At 40.1% G+C, this 16,495-nt stretch overlaps 1 protein-coding gene across 1 annotated transcript in view; it reads left to right on the top strand.

Annotated features, from left to right (window-relative positions):
- Positions 1-16,495, top strand: part of CAPS2 (calcyphosine 2) — a 46,549-nt gene that overhangs the window by 18,187 nt on the left and 11,867 nt on the right. The window contains 5 exon segments of the mRNA XM_070454221.1: positions 1,001-1,068; positions 6,442-6,561; positions 12,599-12,673; positions 13,541-13,636; positions 13,725-13,818. Coding sequence (XP_070310322.1) covers positions 1,001-1,068; positions 6,442-6,561; positions 12,599-12,673; positions 13,541-13,636; positions 13,725-13,818 — 453 coding nt within the window.

Here is a 16,495-nt window from a genome sequence, read left to right as displayed (position 1 = left end):
TGTCATCCCCTTCTCCTCCTGCCCCCAATCCCTCCCAGCATCAGGGTCTTTTCCAACGAGTCAACTCTTCGCATCAGGTGGCCAAAGTATTGGAGTTTCAGCTTCAGCATCAGTCCTTCCAGTGAACACCCAGGACTGATCTCCTTTAGGATGGGTTGGTTGGATCTCCTTGCAGTCCAAGGGACCCTCAAGAGTCTTCAACACCACAGTTCAAAAGCATCAGTTTTTCAGTGCTCAGCTTTCTTCACAGTCCAACTCTCACATCCATACATGACCACTGGAAAAACCATAGCCTTGACTATACAGACCTTTGTTAGCAAAGTAATGTCTCTGCTTCTTAATATGCTGTCTAGGTTGGTCATAACTTTCCTTCCAAGCCATAAGCATCTTTTAATTTCATGGCTGAAATCACCATCTGCAGTAATTTTGGAGACCCCCACAATCAATTCTGACACTGTTTCCACTGTTTCCCCATCTATTTGCCGTGAAGTGATGGGACCAGAGGCATGATCTCAGTTTTCTGAATGTTGAGCTTTAAGCCAACTTTTTCACTCTCCTCTTTCACTTTCATCAGGAGGCTTTTTATTTTAGCAAGTAAATGTGTTTTTAGATGAAATAATTGGACTTTACATTTACTAATGATGATATGAATGTGCTTAGTCTCTCAGTCGTGTCCAACTCTTTGCAACCCCCTAGACTGTAGCCTGCCAGGCTCCTCTGTCATGGGATTCCTCAGGCAAGAATACTGGAGCAGGTTGCCATTTCCTTCTCCCGGGGATCTTCCTGACCCAGGGATGAAACCCGCATCTCCTGTGTCAACTGTGTTGCAGGCAGATTCTTTCCCTGCTGAGCCACTGGGGAAGCCACTGGGAAATGATGATATGGTAATCTCTATTTAAGAAAGAAATTGAAAGTGTTTAATTTATGTTTCAGGACTCTTGTGTTAACTATAGTGTTCTGCTTTATGGACAATGGCGTTTTCTTTCTTTTCTCTTCTCAGGAATTTGTGGCTGCAGAGAGGAAGAAACAGATGGTTGCAGAGCAAGTGATGATAGACCACTTATCCAGGTAAGCGTTCATAGAGATCCATTCAGAAAGCACTTGTTACATTTCCTTTGTGTACATGACATCTGCGTTGGCATGGTCAACTCAGAGGTTTCCATACTTGCTCTGTTTACTGCATTTGCAGGGGTTTCAGTGATTATTTTTTCCACCAGACTCCTTGTCCAACAGAAATACTTAACAGTTCTATTTACTAAGTATTTTTTGTCTAAATAGCTTAGTAAGTATTTTCTTCCTAATAACTTAATGGTCATCTGAAAAAATAATACAAATTGAAAAAAATGTTTTACTTCTTTAATAAATAGGCAGTTACTCACTAATGGGACATATGCACTCCTTGGATGACAAATAATCTCTCAAATCTTAGAATTGTATAGAATGCGGCCACTCTCACTTTCTAGTCCACATGGCACCTGCTTTTTATCACAGCAACTGTAGAAAAGCCAGTTTTGCAAAGATATGCTATCGTTCATTGATGGAGTGTCATGTGGTATTTTGCTGAAGCTGTGAATTACTTGGAGCTAGTAGATTTTGTGGTATGCCACAATTATGGAGTATCACTATTTCCCTCAAAACCTGAAAATATCCAGCAGTGTTCCTTTGCCTTCCCTGTGACACCCGAGTGTGACTCAGTGCAAGTTTGGGAACTGTGGGATTGTCAGGAGTTTTAAAGCCTAATGTAAAATTTCACAACCCTTAGAAAACTAGATAAAGTTTCACTACCTACTGTGCTAAATTGCATGAATATGTAAGTAATGCAGGATTTCAGAAGAGGCTGGAATAGTCCAGGAAGTCTTCACAGCAGAGGTAAGACTCAAGGTTAGCTTTGAAAAAGATAACTACTTAGTTGGTTGGCAGAGAAAAAGAATGATAGTCTATATGCATGTTTCTTAGTTAATTTTTTGACACAGTTTTGCTTACAATCTTCAGTATTTCTCCTTTTATTACCTCATGAAACGACTTTACATTTTTACTCCCAAAATGTCACTGCAGTGTCTCTTCCTAAGATAACTAGTGACATCCATACTGCTGGTTAATGGCAATTTCCTAATTCTCAGTTACTCACCCCATCAGTGCCATCTGCTGGGCTGAGAGCTTTCTTGTCTTTGAAGCACTTTCTTTTTCCTCCTTGGCTTCTGGCATACCGCACGTGGCTGGTTAATCCTCCTACTTTCCAATCCTCAGCCTCCTTTCTCAGTTCCTCTTCACCTCTCCTATCTTTGTACACAGGCACACACACACAAGGACTTCTACTTCTTGGACTTCTCCTTTCACTTTCTAGGTGATTTCATCCAGTATCGGGTCTTCAGTAACCATCTCTATGCTGATGCTGCACTAATCCAAATCTCAAAGTAACGTTGGAAGATGTTACTTTGGTTTCTGAAAGTTGTTCTCTTTCCTTTCCTCATTATGAAATCCCCTTTAGTTTTCTTCCATGGCAACAATATTCTTCAAGCTCAGTCCATCAGTTCAGTGGCTCAGTCATGTCCGACTCTGCAACCCCACCGACTGCAGCACCGCCAGACTTCCCTGTCCATCACCAACTCCCAGAGCTTACCCAAACTCATGTCCATCGAGTCAGTGATGCCATCCAACATTCTCATCCTCTGTTGTCCCCTTCTCCTCCTGCCTTTGATCTTTACCAGCATCAGGGTCTTTTCTAAGCAGACAGTTCTTCATATCAGGGTGCCAAAATATCAGAGTTTCAGCTTCAGCATTAGTCCTTCCAGTACATATTCAGAACTGTTTTCCTTTAGGATGGACTGGTTTGATTTCCTGGCAGTCCAAGCGACACTCAAGAGTCTTCTCCAACACCATAGTTCAAAATCATTAATTCTTCAGTGCTCAACCTTCTTTATAGTCCAAAACTCACATCCATACATGACAACTGGAAAAATCATAGCTTTGATTAGACAAATGTTTGTTGGCAAAGTACTGTCTCTGCTTTTTAATATGCTGTCTAGGTTGGTCATAACTTTCCTTCCAAGGAGGAGGTCTTAACTTTCCTTCCATGGAATATTACTCAGCCATTAAAAAGAATTCATTTGAATCAGTTCTAATGAGATGGATGAACCTGGAGCCCATTATACAGAGTGAAGTAAGCCAGAAAGATAAAGAACATTACAGCATACTAACACATATATATGGGATTTAGAAAGATGGTAATAATAACCCTATATGCAAAACAGTTTTAAAAAGAGACACAGATATACAGAACAGACTTTTGGACTCTGTGGGAGAAGGCGAGGGTGGGATGTTTCGAGAGAACAGCATCGAAACATGTATATTATCTATAGTGAAACAGATCACCAACCCAGGTGGGATGCATGAGACAAGTGCTTGGGCCTGGTGCACTGGGAAGACCCAGAGGAATCGGGTGGAGAGGGAGGTGGGAGGGGGGATTGGGATGGGGAATACATGTAACTCCATGGCTGATTCATGTCAATGTATGACAAGGAGCAAGCATCTTTTAATTTCATGGCTGTGGTCACCATCTGCAGTGATTTTGGAGTCCCCCCAAAATAAAAGTCTCCCACTGTTTCCATTGTTTCCCCATCTATTTGCCATGAAGTGATGGGGCTGGATTCCATGATCTTAGTTTTCTGAATGTTGAGTTTTAAGCCAACTTTTTCATTCTCCGCTTTCACTTTCATCAAGAGGCTCTTCAGTTCTTCTTCACTTTCTGCCATAAGGGTGGTGTCATCTGCATATCTGAGGTTATTGACATTTCTTCAGGCAATTTTGACTCCATCTTGTGCTTCTTCCAGCCCAGCGTTTCTCATGATGTACTCTGCATATAAGTTAAATAAGCAGGGTGACAATATACAGCCTTCACGTACTCCTTTTCTGATTTGGAACCAGTCTGTTGTTCCGTGTCCAGTTCTAACTGTTTCTTCTTGACCTGCATACAGATTTCTCAGGAGGCAGGTCAAGTGGTCTGGTATTTCCATCTCTTGAAGAATTTCCCACAGTTTATTATGATCCACCCAGTCAAGGGCTTGGGTGTAGTTGATAAAGCAGAAGTAGATGTTTTTCTGGAATTTTCTTGCTTTTTCGATGATCTATGAAATGTTGGCAGTTTGATCTCTGGTTCCTCTGCCTTTTCTGAATCCAGGTTGAACATCTGGAAGATCATGTTTCACGTACCATTGAAGCCTGGCTTAGAGAATTTTGAGCATTACTTTACTAGCATGTAAGCTGAGTGCACTTGTGTGGTAGTTTGAGCATTCTTTGGCATTGTCTTTCTTTGGAATTGATGAAAACTGACCTTTTCCAGTCCTGTGGCCACTGCTGAGTTTTCCAAATTTGCTGGCATATTGAGTGCAGCACTTTCACTGCATTGTCTCTTAGGATTTGAAATAGCGCAACTGGAATTCCATGAGCTCCACTAGCTTTGTTTGTAGTGATGCTTGCTAAGGCCCACTTGACTTCACATTCCAGGATGTCTGGCTCTAGGTGAGTGATCACACCATCGTCATTATCTGGGTCATGAGGATCTTTTTTCTGTAGTTCTTCTGTGTATTCATGCCACCTCTTCTTAATGTCTTCTGCTTCTGTTACGTCCATATGCATTTCTGCCCTTTTTTGTGCCCATCTTTGCATGAGAAGTTCCCTTGGTATCTCTAATTTTCTTGAAGACATCTCTAGTCTTTCCCATTCTTTTGTTTTCCTCTATTTCTTTACACTGATCACTGAGGAAGGCTTTCTTTTCTCTCCTTGCTATTCTTTGGAACTCTGCATTCAAATGGGTATATCTTTCCTTTTCTCTGTTGCCTTTTGTATCTTTTCTTTTCTCAGCTATTTGTAATAATTCTTCAAGTTATTTAGGCCTAAAATCTTGTTAATGCCTTTAATCCTTCTGTTTCTCTCAAATCCAACATGCAGTTCGTTGGCAAACTCAGGTCTCCCATCAAATAAATTTATCCCCCCCTGCTACCCCGCTCCGTGTTCACCCTGTCATCTCCTATCTCCTGGATTATTTCAGACAGTTTCTAATTGGACTCATTGTACCTGCATTTGCCCCTAGTTGGTCTGTTCTCAACCTAGCAGCCAGAGTGAGTATATTAAAAACATAAGCCACATCAAACCTTCCAGTAACTTCCCATCTCAATCAGAGTAAAATCTGTAAGACCTATGTATTGGTTGCTTCCCAGGTGGCTCAGTGGGTAAAGAATCTGCTGCAATGCAGCAGACGGAGGACACAAGGGTTAAGTCCTTGGGTCTGGAAAATCCTCTGGAAGAGGAAATGGCAACCCATGTCAGTATTCTTGCCCGGAGACTCCTATGCACAGAGGAGCCTTGTGGGCTACCGTCCATGGGGTTGCAGAATCAGACATGACTGAAGTGACTGAGCATGCGCATGTATTGGTTACATATCGCTATAAAACCTAGTATCTTAGAACAGTAGTCATGAATTATAGCTCATGTGTCTTCAGGTCAACTGTCCAGGCTAGACATGGCTGAGTAGCTATTACTTTTCACTTACTTTGGCCCGTTATATATGACCAAAAGCAGTGGGCTTAATTCTGAGTTTAATCCTTAAAAGACCTCATGTTTCCATTTGCTCGTTTGTGCTTCTGCCATCTTTGTTAGCTTGGTTAACCCAGTTGTTCTCAAAAAGAAAGTCCTTCTCTACATGCAGCTCGACCACTTATCCAAGATTATCCTAGATGAACAGATTCCCAAACAACCCACACTTGCACGAATTAGTTCAGGTCAGATCAGCAGAGCCATCTGGCTGCCAAAGCATTTCCAATGGCTAAACTTAAAGCCAAAGAAAGTACACTAACTTTATAATGAGGGCATGCCAAGGGCATGAATAAGGAGCGCTAAAAATCTGGGTTCAGTAACACATTCTCCCCAGTCCCTGCATGCTTTGCCCACTGTTAGACCCTAGACTCCTTTTCCTGCGTCTCTCTTGTTTACTCTGCTTTGCCATCTGGCTTCGTCCCTTTTGAAACATACCAGATTCACTGATGTCTCCGGTATTTTGCATTTATTTTCCCTTCTGCTTGGAATGCTTCCTCCCCACCCCAGAAATCCATATGGTTGCTTACATATTTTACTTCCCGTCTTTTATTCAAAAGTCATCAGCACAGTCTTTGTTTAAAGAATAGTAAGAGGAAGACCTGAAGCTCCAAATTCTCCCAGAAATTTCAATTTATTTTTAGATAATACTTATGGAAAAAGAGATAAGAATATTCACTTTCATGATGTTTTTAATTATTAAATTTATTCATTTAATATCTGACAGATCATTCTGCCAGTAGTATAAATTGGCATTTGTATATGGGTTTTTCCAACTGCTTATAAATATGTGAATACTAGAGCATTTCATGATAGTATTTAATTGTCAGACTGTTGTATTTTCCTGTATAGGGCTGTAATCAGTGATCCAGAGCAAAATTTAACCTCTGAGAAGCAAGAACTTGCTCATATCCTTCCAGATTCAAAGCTGGCACCTATTCGATTTAGGAAAAGAACACTACATGAAACGAAGTAAGAAGGTCTTTATATAAAATAAGGATGTAGTATGTTATAAATATATTTTTCAAGTGTACTTTTGTATCTAATGGAAATTTTTTCCTTTGTGTTTTTAGTTTTTCTGTATAAAGGAAAGTGGAATTTTTGGAGTTCAGATCCCAGTTCTGTCACTTTAAGATATTGGGGTAAACTTTGCCCTCCAGATGTTCTACTTATAATTTAGGAATGACAGCCAGAAATTTAGGCAATAATACATGTGAAAAGACACAATGTAGTAACCAAGACATTTGTATGTGCATAATGTATGTTTGCTGAATTTTGATGACATAATATATTCAAAATTAGTATTTTTAAAAAAATATTACTTTTTGCCTTTTACAAAGTACAAAGTACCAAGTCCTTTGTGAAGCACAAAGTACTTGGTTTGGAGTGGACTTTTATGGTTCGCTGGTGCAGTCCACTGGAAGTTCTCACCAACTTCCCTGATAATTGACATTGAGCCTCAGATTTAATAGAATAGAAAACCCACCAGTTCTTAGAGCAGTTTTTTAATATATTCAGATTGTTATAATTGTCAGTACTTTCTTATAACTTTGGTCTTTTGTCTCATTCTTATCTTATTTCTAGAAGCCTTATCTTATTTTCTAGAAATTTCCATACCTTTAAATATTTGAAGGTATCATGTATTAATTTCCTATTTCTGCTGTAACAGATCACCACAAACAGTATTTTTAAAATGACACAAATTTATTCTCTTCCACTTCTGGAGTTCAGAAACCTACAATCAAGGTGCTGACAAGACTGCATTCCTTCTGGAGGCTTCAGGGAAGAATCGCTTCTTTGCCTTTTTCAGTGTCTAGGGGCTGCCTTTATTCCTTGGCTTGTGGTCCCTTCTTCCTTCTTCAAAGCAGAGGAGTGTTATTACTCTGCTGTTCCGCTTCTGTAGGTATCACATATCCTTCTGCTCTCCTTTTATAAAACACTTGTGACTGCACTGAACCTACCTGTATAATCCTGGTTAATCTCATCTCCAGATCTTTAACTTCATCACGTTTGCAAAGTCCCTGTTATCATGTGTAAATGAACTATGTGTCCTGAAGGTTAGGATATGAGTATCTTTCAGGGGCCATCACTCAACTACCACATGTCTAAACTTCTCTTTCTTAAAGTAAATTTTATAGAAATAAAACATTCATTCACAAAGTGAACACATTTTAAATGTACAGCATAGGAATTTTCACAAACTGCACAAAACGTATGTGTTATTCCTAGACCAAGAAATAGATCAGCACCCCAGAAACCATCCACGTGCTGCCCCTCACTTACTCCACAGCTCCTCTGCCACCCCAGGGTAACCTCTCCATCCTAACATTGTAGATTGTTACTGTCTGCTTATAAATTTACATGAACTCACAAAACTTGGACTCTGAGTCTGAATTCTTTTGCTTAACGTTATGTTTGTGAGTTTAATCTGTGTTATTTGTAGTTATCCTCTATCCTCATTACTGTACAGTATTTTATTGTATGAATATACCACAGTTTGTTTATTCACAGCTGTTGGTGGACATTTGGCAGTTTATGAATAGTGCTGCCATGAACTTTAGTGCATGCTTTTTGGTGAACATATGTACTCATTTCTGCTCAGTACTCACTTAGAAGTGGAATTGCTGGCCCATTTACTATGCATATGTTCAGCTTTAAAGAATACTGCCAAATAGTCTTCCAAAGTGGTTGCTGCAATTAAAACTCCCACCAGTAGCAGTAAGAAGGTGCTAGTAGCACCGTATCTTTATAAGTACTGGTAATTATCTATATTTTTCATTTTAGTTCCTCTTATGGGTAACAGTCAGTTCAGTCACTCAGTCCTGTCTGACTCTTTGTGACCCCATGGACTGCAGCACATCAGGCTTCCCTGTCCATCACAAACTCGTGGAGCTTGCTCAAACTCATGCTTATCAGGTTGGTGATGCCATCCAACCATCTCATCCTTCGTCATCCCCTTCTCCTCCTGCCTTTGATCTTTACCAGCATCAGGATCTTTCCTAAACTGTCAGTTCTTCACATCAGGTGGCCAAAGTATCTGAGTTTTAGCTTCAGCGTTAGTCCTTTCCAATGAATATTCAGGACTGATTTCCTTTAGGATGGACTGGTTGGATCTCCTTGCTGTCCAAGGGACTCTCAAGGGTCTTCTCCAACACCACAGTTCAAAAGCATCAATTCTTTGGCACTCAGCTTTTTTTACAGTCCAACTCTCACATCCATACGTGACTACTGGAAAAACCACAGCTTTGACTAGATGGACCTTTGTTGGCAAAGTAATGTCTCTGCTTTTTAATATGCTGTCTAGGTTGGTCATAACTTTTCTTCCAAAGAGCAAGCTTCTTTTAATTTCATGGCTGCGGTCACCATCTGCAGTGATTTTGAAGCCCCCCAAAATAAATTCTGTTACTGTTTCCATTGTTTCCCATCTATTTGCTATGAAGTGATGGCACCGTATGCCATAATCTTCGTGTTTTGAATGTTGAGTTTTAAGCCAGTTTTTTCACTCTCCTCTTTCACTCTCATCGAGAAAATCTAGTTCTTCACTTTCTGCCATAAGGGTGGTGTCATCTGTGTATCTGAAGTTGTTGATATTGCTCCTGGCAATTTTGATTCCTGCTTATACTTTATCCAGCCCAGCATTTGTCCTGATGTACTCTGCATTTAAGTTAAGCCTTGACATACTCCTTTTCCGATTTGGAACCAGTCTGTTGTTCCATGTCCGGTTCTAACTGCTTCTTGACCTGCATACAGATTTCTCAGGAGGCAGGTCAGGTGGTCTGGTATTCCCATCTCTTTAAGAATTTTCCACAGTTTGTTGTGATCCACACAGTCAAAGGCTTTGGCATAGTCAATAAAGCAGAAGTAGATGTTTTTCTGGTATTCTTTTGCTTTTTTGATGATCCAATGGATGTTGGCAATTTGATCTCTGAATCTTTTGTCTTGTCTAAATTTAGCTTGAACATCTGGAAGTTCATGGTTCATGTACCGTTGAAGCCTGGCTTAGAGAATTTTGAGCATTACTTTGCTAGCTTGTGAGATGAGTGCAGTTGTGTGGTAGTTTGAACATATTGGGGATTTTATGGGTATATATTGGTGATTTTCACTTACATTTCACTAAAGACTCATGATGTTGAGCACTTCTGCATATGTTTGTTTGTCATCGGGGTATCCTCTTGTAGGATATCCTATATAGTCCCTTCAAGTCTATTGGGTTCTGTTATCTTTTCCATATTGATTTGTGGAACTTATATATTCTAGTTATAAGTCCTTTTTCAGCTATATTTGTTGGAAGTGTATTTTCCTATCCTCTGGTCCCCTTTTCATTCTCTTGATCATGTCTTTTGATGAACAAGAGTTGCTAAATTTATTGTAGACCAGTTTACCAATCTATCCATTTATTGTTAGTGTCCTTTGTATCTTTACAAAATCTCTCCCTACCACTAACTCGTTCTCTCTCTGACTTGTAATGCCACTTATGTCATATATGAAGTTGTCACAAATGTATGGTTGGTTTCTAGGTGGTGGTTGTTGTTGTTGTTTTTTGTTCAGTCTCATCTACCTGTTACGTCTCCCTGCACCAGAATTATCCTGTGTTAATTAGTACTGTTATATATTAAATACTTAAAGCTTGTTTAGCTTTAGTATTATCTTGGCACACTTTGGCTCCTTCCTCTTGGATATAAGTTTTAGATTTAGCTAGTCTAGTTCTACAAAACATCCTGTGGGTGTTTGCTTAGAATTATCGAATGGATGGACTTCACTGCCCTTAGCCATTATTCCCAGAGGAAGAGGAGAAGATCTGCTCCATAGAGCGGGAAGCAGGCGTTGGCACGTGTCGTGCAGGCCTTCCTCTGCTCTTGCTCCTAGACCCAGCTGTCTGCAGAAGTGCACACTCCGTCCCGTGCACCGAGCTTCACAGGGCGCCTCCCCAGTGGGAATGAGTGGGCTAGTCTGCTTCAGTCTAATGTTAAGGACTTAGCTTGATGTTGCTCCATTTCTAAACCATGATTTCCAACTGCTTTAGCAATAAGAAAATTTATATGTGAGTCTTCATCCACCTGATTCTTATTTCTCCATTGGTTAAGAACTTGGAGAAGCATTGGTGCTATGTATTGGATACCAAAAACTCCAACATGGAACTTCCCATTTTATAATATAAATGTCTATTTTTTATTTTTGTCTTCAAGAAGACTAGAATCCTTGAAGCTGTTATTTCAATCTATCACTGTTAAACTGAGTTCTGTTTACCTTTGTGAAGCAATATAATGTAATGGTTATGAGCAATTTTTTTTTTTTTTTGGCTATGCCATGTGCTAACTGTTTAACTGTATAAACCTTATTTTTAGAACGGGGATAATAGCACTTAATTCATTGAGTTACTACAAGGATTAAATGAACCAATACACATTAAAAAGATTTTAACACAGACTAGTGTCTGGGAAGTTCTTAATAAATAGTAGCTATTATTGTTATTGCTTTTATTTTCTCAGCATTTAGAATTGTTTCAGGCACATAGTGGGCATTCAATGAACATGTTATTACTAATGGATTAAAGTGAATTGAGATGACCAAACTTTCATGGCTCCACTCTGTGTTCAGAACTCTCATTTGATTTATAGGTTCTTATTTGCTGTATGTTGCTTACCTTTCATTGAGACCTAGATTTTTATAGAGGTATGACATTTCAAGATCTCAGTGAGCTACACACTTACTGTTTACAGTATTGCAATTTCATTATAGCTGCAGTTTTATGGGAATATCATAAAACTACTTAGGAAGGGACGTAAAGAGACATCACTGAATCTTCAGAGGAGAATATTGGTAGTAGGGTGTCAAAGTGTGTGTCATTGGGTTTTGCTTCATATTGTTAAACAGAATTTTAGGACTGGCAGTCTCTGTCAGGTCATTCACTGCCATCTAAAAGCCATAAAGATTAAATACCTGATTCGAGGTCTCACAGCTAGAACTGTGGCCTCATCCAGCACTCTTTGTCTCTACCCTGTTTTGGCAAGGAATACTTTTGGCTACCCATAACTGAAGACCTGACTGACAGTGGCCTAAACGAATCAGGATTTATTTTCCTTATACAACCGGCTGCTTGGAGGCGGCCAGCTGTTGGTTTTAGTTCGGTGGCTCAGTGAGGCACAGCTCTGGGCTGGCTTCCCTGAGATCTTTCCGGTTGCCCGATGGCTTCTGTGGCTGCCAGCATCATATCCCTGCCGTGTTCACAGGCAGGGACTCTTTCCGGGCCATCCTCTCATCAGCACAAAAGAAAGTCTTTCCTGGAAGTCTACTGGAAGAGCTGGGTCCCTTAGTCACTTCTAGTTGTAAGAGGCTAAGAATGCAAATCCTGTGATGGGAGAGAGGCGAAGAAGAGGCTTGGCCGTGGCTGTTGGTTAGCTTCGCCACAGTGCCAGGCACAAACATGCGGCCTCTGTTCATACTGGCTGTCGTAGCACTTTGATATGATACGTTCTGGCAGAGAAGTTATTCATGTACTATATACAATTTGCTGTTTTTGCTTAGTTGCTAAGTCATGTCCGACTCTTTTGCGACCTCATGGCCTGTAGCCCACCAGGCTCCTCTGTTCATGGAATTTTCCTCTGAAGGATACTGGAGCGGGTTGCCCTTTCCTGCTCCAGGGTATCTACCTGGTCCAGGCATCAAACCTACGTCTCCTGCATTGGCAGGTGGATTCTTTACCACTGAGCCGCCAGGGAAGCCCATTATATACCACAGCTAAGGGTTCTTTCTTCTGCCTGCCTTAGCAATAGCAGTCTGGAATAAAAAGAGGTTTACACCTCATCTTTATCCAATATGTGCATTTGAAAATACTGACGTAACTCTTGGGTACTTTGCTTTTCTAATGTAGATATTTTAAAGATAATTATTAACCATTGTATTTCTTACCAGGATAAGGACCCAGTCTACATTAACTGAAAATATCCTTTCTCATAAAGTGCAGTTTGATATTTTAAAGATAATTATTAACCATTGTATTTCTTACCAGGATAAGGACCCAGTCTACATTAACTGAAAATATCCTTTCTCATAAAGTGCAGTTTGATGGTAGGATCATATCAAGGTAATTGTGACTTTATTACATTTTTTAATCCTATGATTATTAAAAGGTATTGTCTTTTCAAATAGAGATAGCAATAATGAAATTAGTTAAATTTTTTACATTTAAGTGAATTTACCACAAACATTTTTAGGTAATATATATTTAATCTCTTACAAAAATTATGAGGAGTATGAGTCGAAAAGAAAAACATTTTAATTAGAAATTATTTAAAATGTGATTTTAAAATGTCTTTCAAAAAGAAGTAAAAGTGAATTTTTAAAGATACATGTTACGACTAGAAGATTCTAAACTACTTAAATATTAACCTTTTTGTAATTTATTTAACTTCACTTTAATGGCTTAAAGTAACAGTAGATGTAGTAAAGTGACATTGGTAGATGTAGTAAAGTGACAAGGAAGGTGGTTCTTAAATCTGTTATCTAGTCTTGCAAACTGCCAGTAGCACATAATGCTACTTGAAGTTCTTCATGAATATTAAAGGTAAGGTGGCTTTTTAGAAATAAGCATATTTGTTCAGTGATTTTAAAATTTCCATGACAAAAGGTAATAAATGTATATCTATCTTGTGGCTTCTTGCAAGCTCAACATTTTTTTAAGGTCTTTCACTATCTTAAAAGTCCAAGCCAAATTAGTAATCTACATTGTCATATATCCATATTCATATTAGTATAAGATAAAGCTTTTTTCTCCACCCAAATCAGAATTAAGTTGACACTTTGGCAAGCTCTGTCATTTTTTCCTTGTGGTTTCCCATAACCATGCATTTGAGCAAATCCTGGTATCTCTGTTTGACACATAGAATCCATCTATCATTAAATATGAAAAGTATCCCATTTGAAAATCTTTGATACCATTTTCTTTTTCTAGAAATGGACGTGATGCTTGCAGAGAGCTGGTCGGATTCTTTTTCATTCATGACCAGTCCCTTACAATTTATGAGTATCGGCAATTTGGGAAAAACAGGTATGCCGTTAAACATCGTTACAGCCCTCAAGATGACTGTTTCCCAGGGAAGCTGAGTAATTTCACATTTTTGTCATTTAACTTCTAGAACAAATGTGCTTCCTTTTATTCAAAAAAACATTTATTGTCATCAGCGTGGACGAAGAAAAGGAAAGCAGTACCGACTTGGTGATCTTTATATTGTAAGTTCAGTGTGTGTGCGCTCATGTTTTACTACCTGGTATTGGATTTTGAGGGATCCTGTGGGGCTAGGGGAGCAGGGTTTCTCATTCCCAGTTTATTCTTTTCCCTCTTTCCTGGGAAGGGGCATTTATGTTGGCCAATGGTTGATGTTTCTTTAGGAGAGGGGGTGCCTCTCAGGTCCAGATCCCAGTGGTCTGAATCTAAGCATAGCGTTTATTCCTTGTGACCCTACTCAGCTCCCCTCTCCCCCCAACCTGCCCTGCAATGGAAACCCAGAGAGCTGGTGTTTGGCTGCTTTTAAAGGCTGTACCACTGGGTCAGCGGTTACTTCAGGAGTACCAGGAGTAATTCTCCTCCTAATGCAGGCTTATCTTCTGGGGACATACATTTTTCTCCACACAGAGGGGTGCTTGGCTTCTGGAGCTGTCATAGATCTCCTGGTTAGCTCACCTTCCTTGTGATTTGCCTGCTTGGCGCAAGTCCTGGTGTGTGGCATATCACAAGGATTCCTTAGTGTGAATTGATCATAGGTAATGTTGGAAGTTGTACACTGCTCTGAAATTTGAAGTGATCACATTCATGTTATCTCACTACCCACAGTGATCATTCATATAAAACATATACTCATAGGCTAAGCATTGGAAATAGAACTGTAAATAACTTGAAAAGAATCCTTGCTTTTGTGGGAATTATATTCTAACGGGAAAGAGATCAGAGGGCCAGATAGGCAGGGCAGTGACCCAATTTTGCAGAGTCAAAGGAGGCTTCTTCAGGGAGTGCCATCCAACCTGGATGTAGGCAGGCCAGGATATGTAGATGGAAGAGGGGAGGCAAGGCTTTCAGGTGAGAAGACAGGTCATGCAAAGAACAAAAGCTCGAAAGACATGGCTTTTTTTGAGAACTGAAAGGAGTTCAGTCCTACTGAACTCGACTTCAAGGTGGGGATCAGCAAGAGGCAAATGAGAACTTACTAAGAGTGGCCTTTTGTTAAATACTTATCTAAAATGTCTTGGGGAGTCACTGAAAGGTAAGAAGGTGGATGGAATGAAAAGAGGTAGCATCAATAGGTTTGTGATTTAGACAGATTTCTCTGGTTTCTGTCTGGGGAATGGATTGAAAACTAGTACAAAGGACCAGATTGCATTGAATTACATTATACATATCAAGTAGTCTCTATTGTCTAAATAATAATTTCAAGAGAACTTATATACATTTCAAAGAGTGGAGAAAGTACTTATAGTTTTCTAAAGTAAATGCTCTAGGAAAAAGGAGAGAAATCTCTTCCCTTATTTTCAAAAGAGATAGTTAAGCATATTATTTTAAATTTGTGTTTATTCATATTTGACTATATTGCCAGGAGAAATATCAATAATCTCAGATATGCAGATGACACCACCCTTACGGCAGAAAGTGAAGAGGAACTAAAAAGCCTCTTGATGAAAGTGAAAGAGGAGGGTGAAAAAATTGACTTAAAGCTCAACATTCAGAAAACTAAGATCATGGCATCTGGTCCCATCACTTCATGGCAAATAGATGGGGAAAACAGTGGAAACAGTGTCAGACTTTATTTTTGGGGGCTCCAAAATCACTGCAGATGGTGACTGCAGCCATGAAATTAAAAGACGCTTACTCCTTGGATGAAAAGTTATGACCAACCTAGACAGCATATTAAAAAGCAGAGACATTACTTTGCCAACAAAGGTCCATCTAGTCAAGGCTATAGTTTTTCCAGTGGTTATGTATGGATGTGAGAGTTGGACTGTGAAGAAGGCTGAGCGCCGAAGAATTGACGCTTTTGAACTTCGGTGTTAAAGACTCTTGAGAGTCCCTTGGACTGCAAGGAGATCCAATCAGTCCATCCTAAAGCAGATCAGTCCTGGGTGTTCATTGGAAGGACTGATGCTGAACCTGAAACTCCAATACTTTGGCTACCTCATGCCAAGTGTTGACTCATTGGAAAAGACCGTGATGCTGGGAGGGATTGGGGGCAGGAGGAGAAGGGGATGACAGAGAATGAGATGGCTGGATGGCATCACCGACTCGATGGACGTGTGTTTGAGTAAACTCCGGGAATTTGTGATGGACAGGGAGGCCCGGTGTGCTGTGATTCATGGGGTTGCAAGGAGTTGGACACAACTGAGCAACTGAACTGAACTGAACTGACTGATATTTGAGAAACTCAGAAATTAAAATAACAACAATTTTCTAAGTTTGGATGAAGGCTTTTCGAGGGGAATTTTTTTACCAAAGCCTTGATTCTCTAAACAGGTTAAGCTTAGTTTTCAGTTCAGTTCAGCTCAGCTGCTCAGTCATGTCTGACTCTTTGCGACCCCGTGAACCGAAGCACACCAGGCCTCCCTGTCCACCACCAGCTCCCAGAGTCCACTCAAACCCATGTCCATCGAGTTGGTGATGCCATCCAGCCATCTCATCCTCTGTCGTCCACTTCTCCTCCCGCCCTCAATCTTTCCCAGCATCAGGGTCTTTTCAAAGCTTAGTTTTACGTTTATGTAATATTTGTTATCAAAATACCAGGTGAAAGAGGACTTCCCTGGTGGAGTGGTGGATAAGAATCCAGCTGCCAGTGCAGGGGCCATGGGTTGGATCCCTGGTCTGGGAAGATGCCACACGCCATGGAGCACCTAGGCCCTTGCACCACAGCTCCTGAGCCTGCAC

Source organism: Odocoileus virginianus, chromosome 24 (assembly GCF_023699985.2).
Source record: "Odocoileus virginianus isolate 20LAN1187 ecotype Illinois chromosome 24, Ovbor_1.2, whole genome shotgun sequence".
Taxonomy (NCBI): domain Eukaryota; kingdom Metazoa; phylum Chordata; class Mammalia; order Artiodactyla; family Cervidae; genus Odocoileus; species Odocoileus virginianus.
The sequence above is the reverse complement of the archived record's forward strand: the minus strand, read 5'-3'. Positions and strand labels throughout refer to the sequence as shown.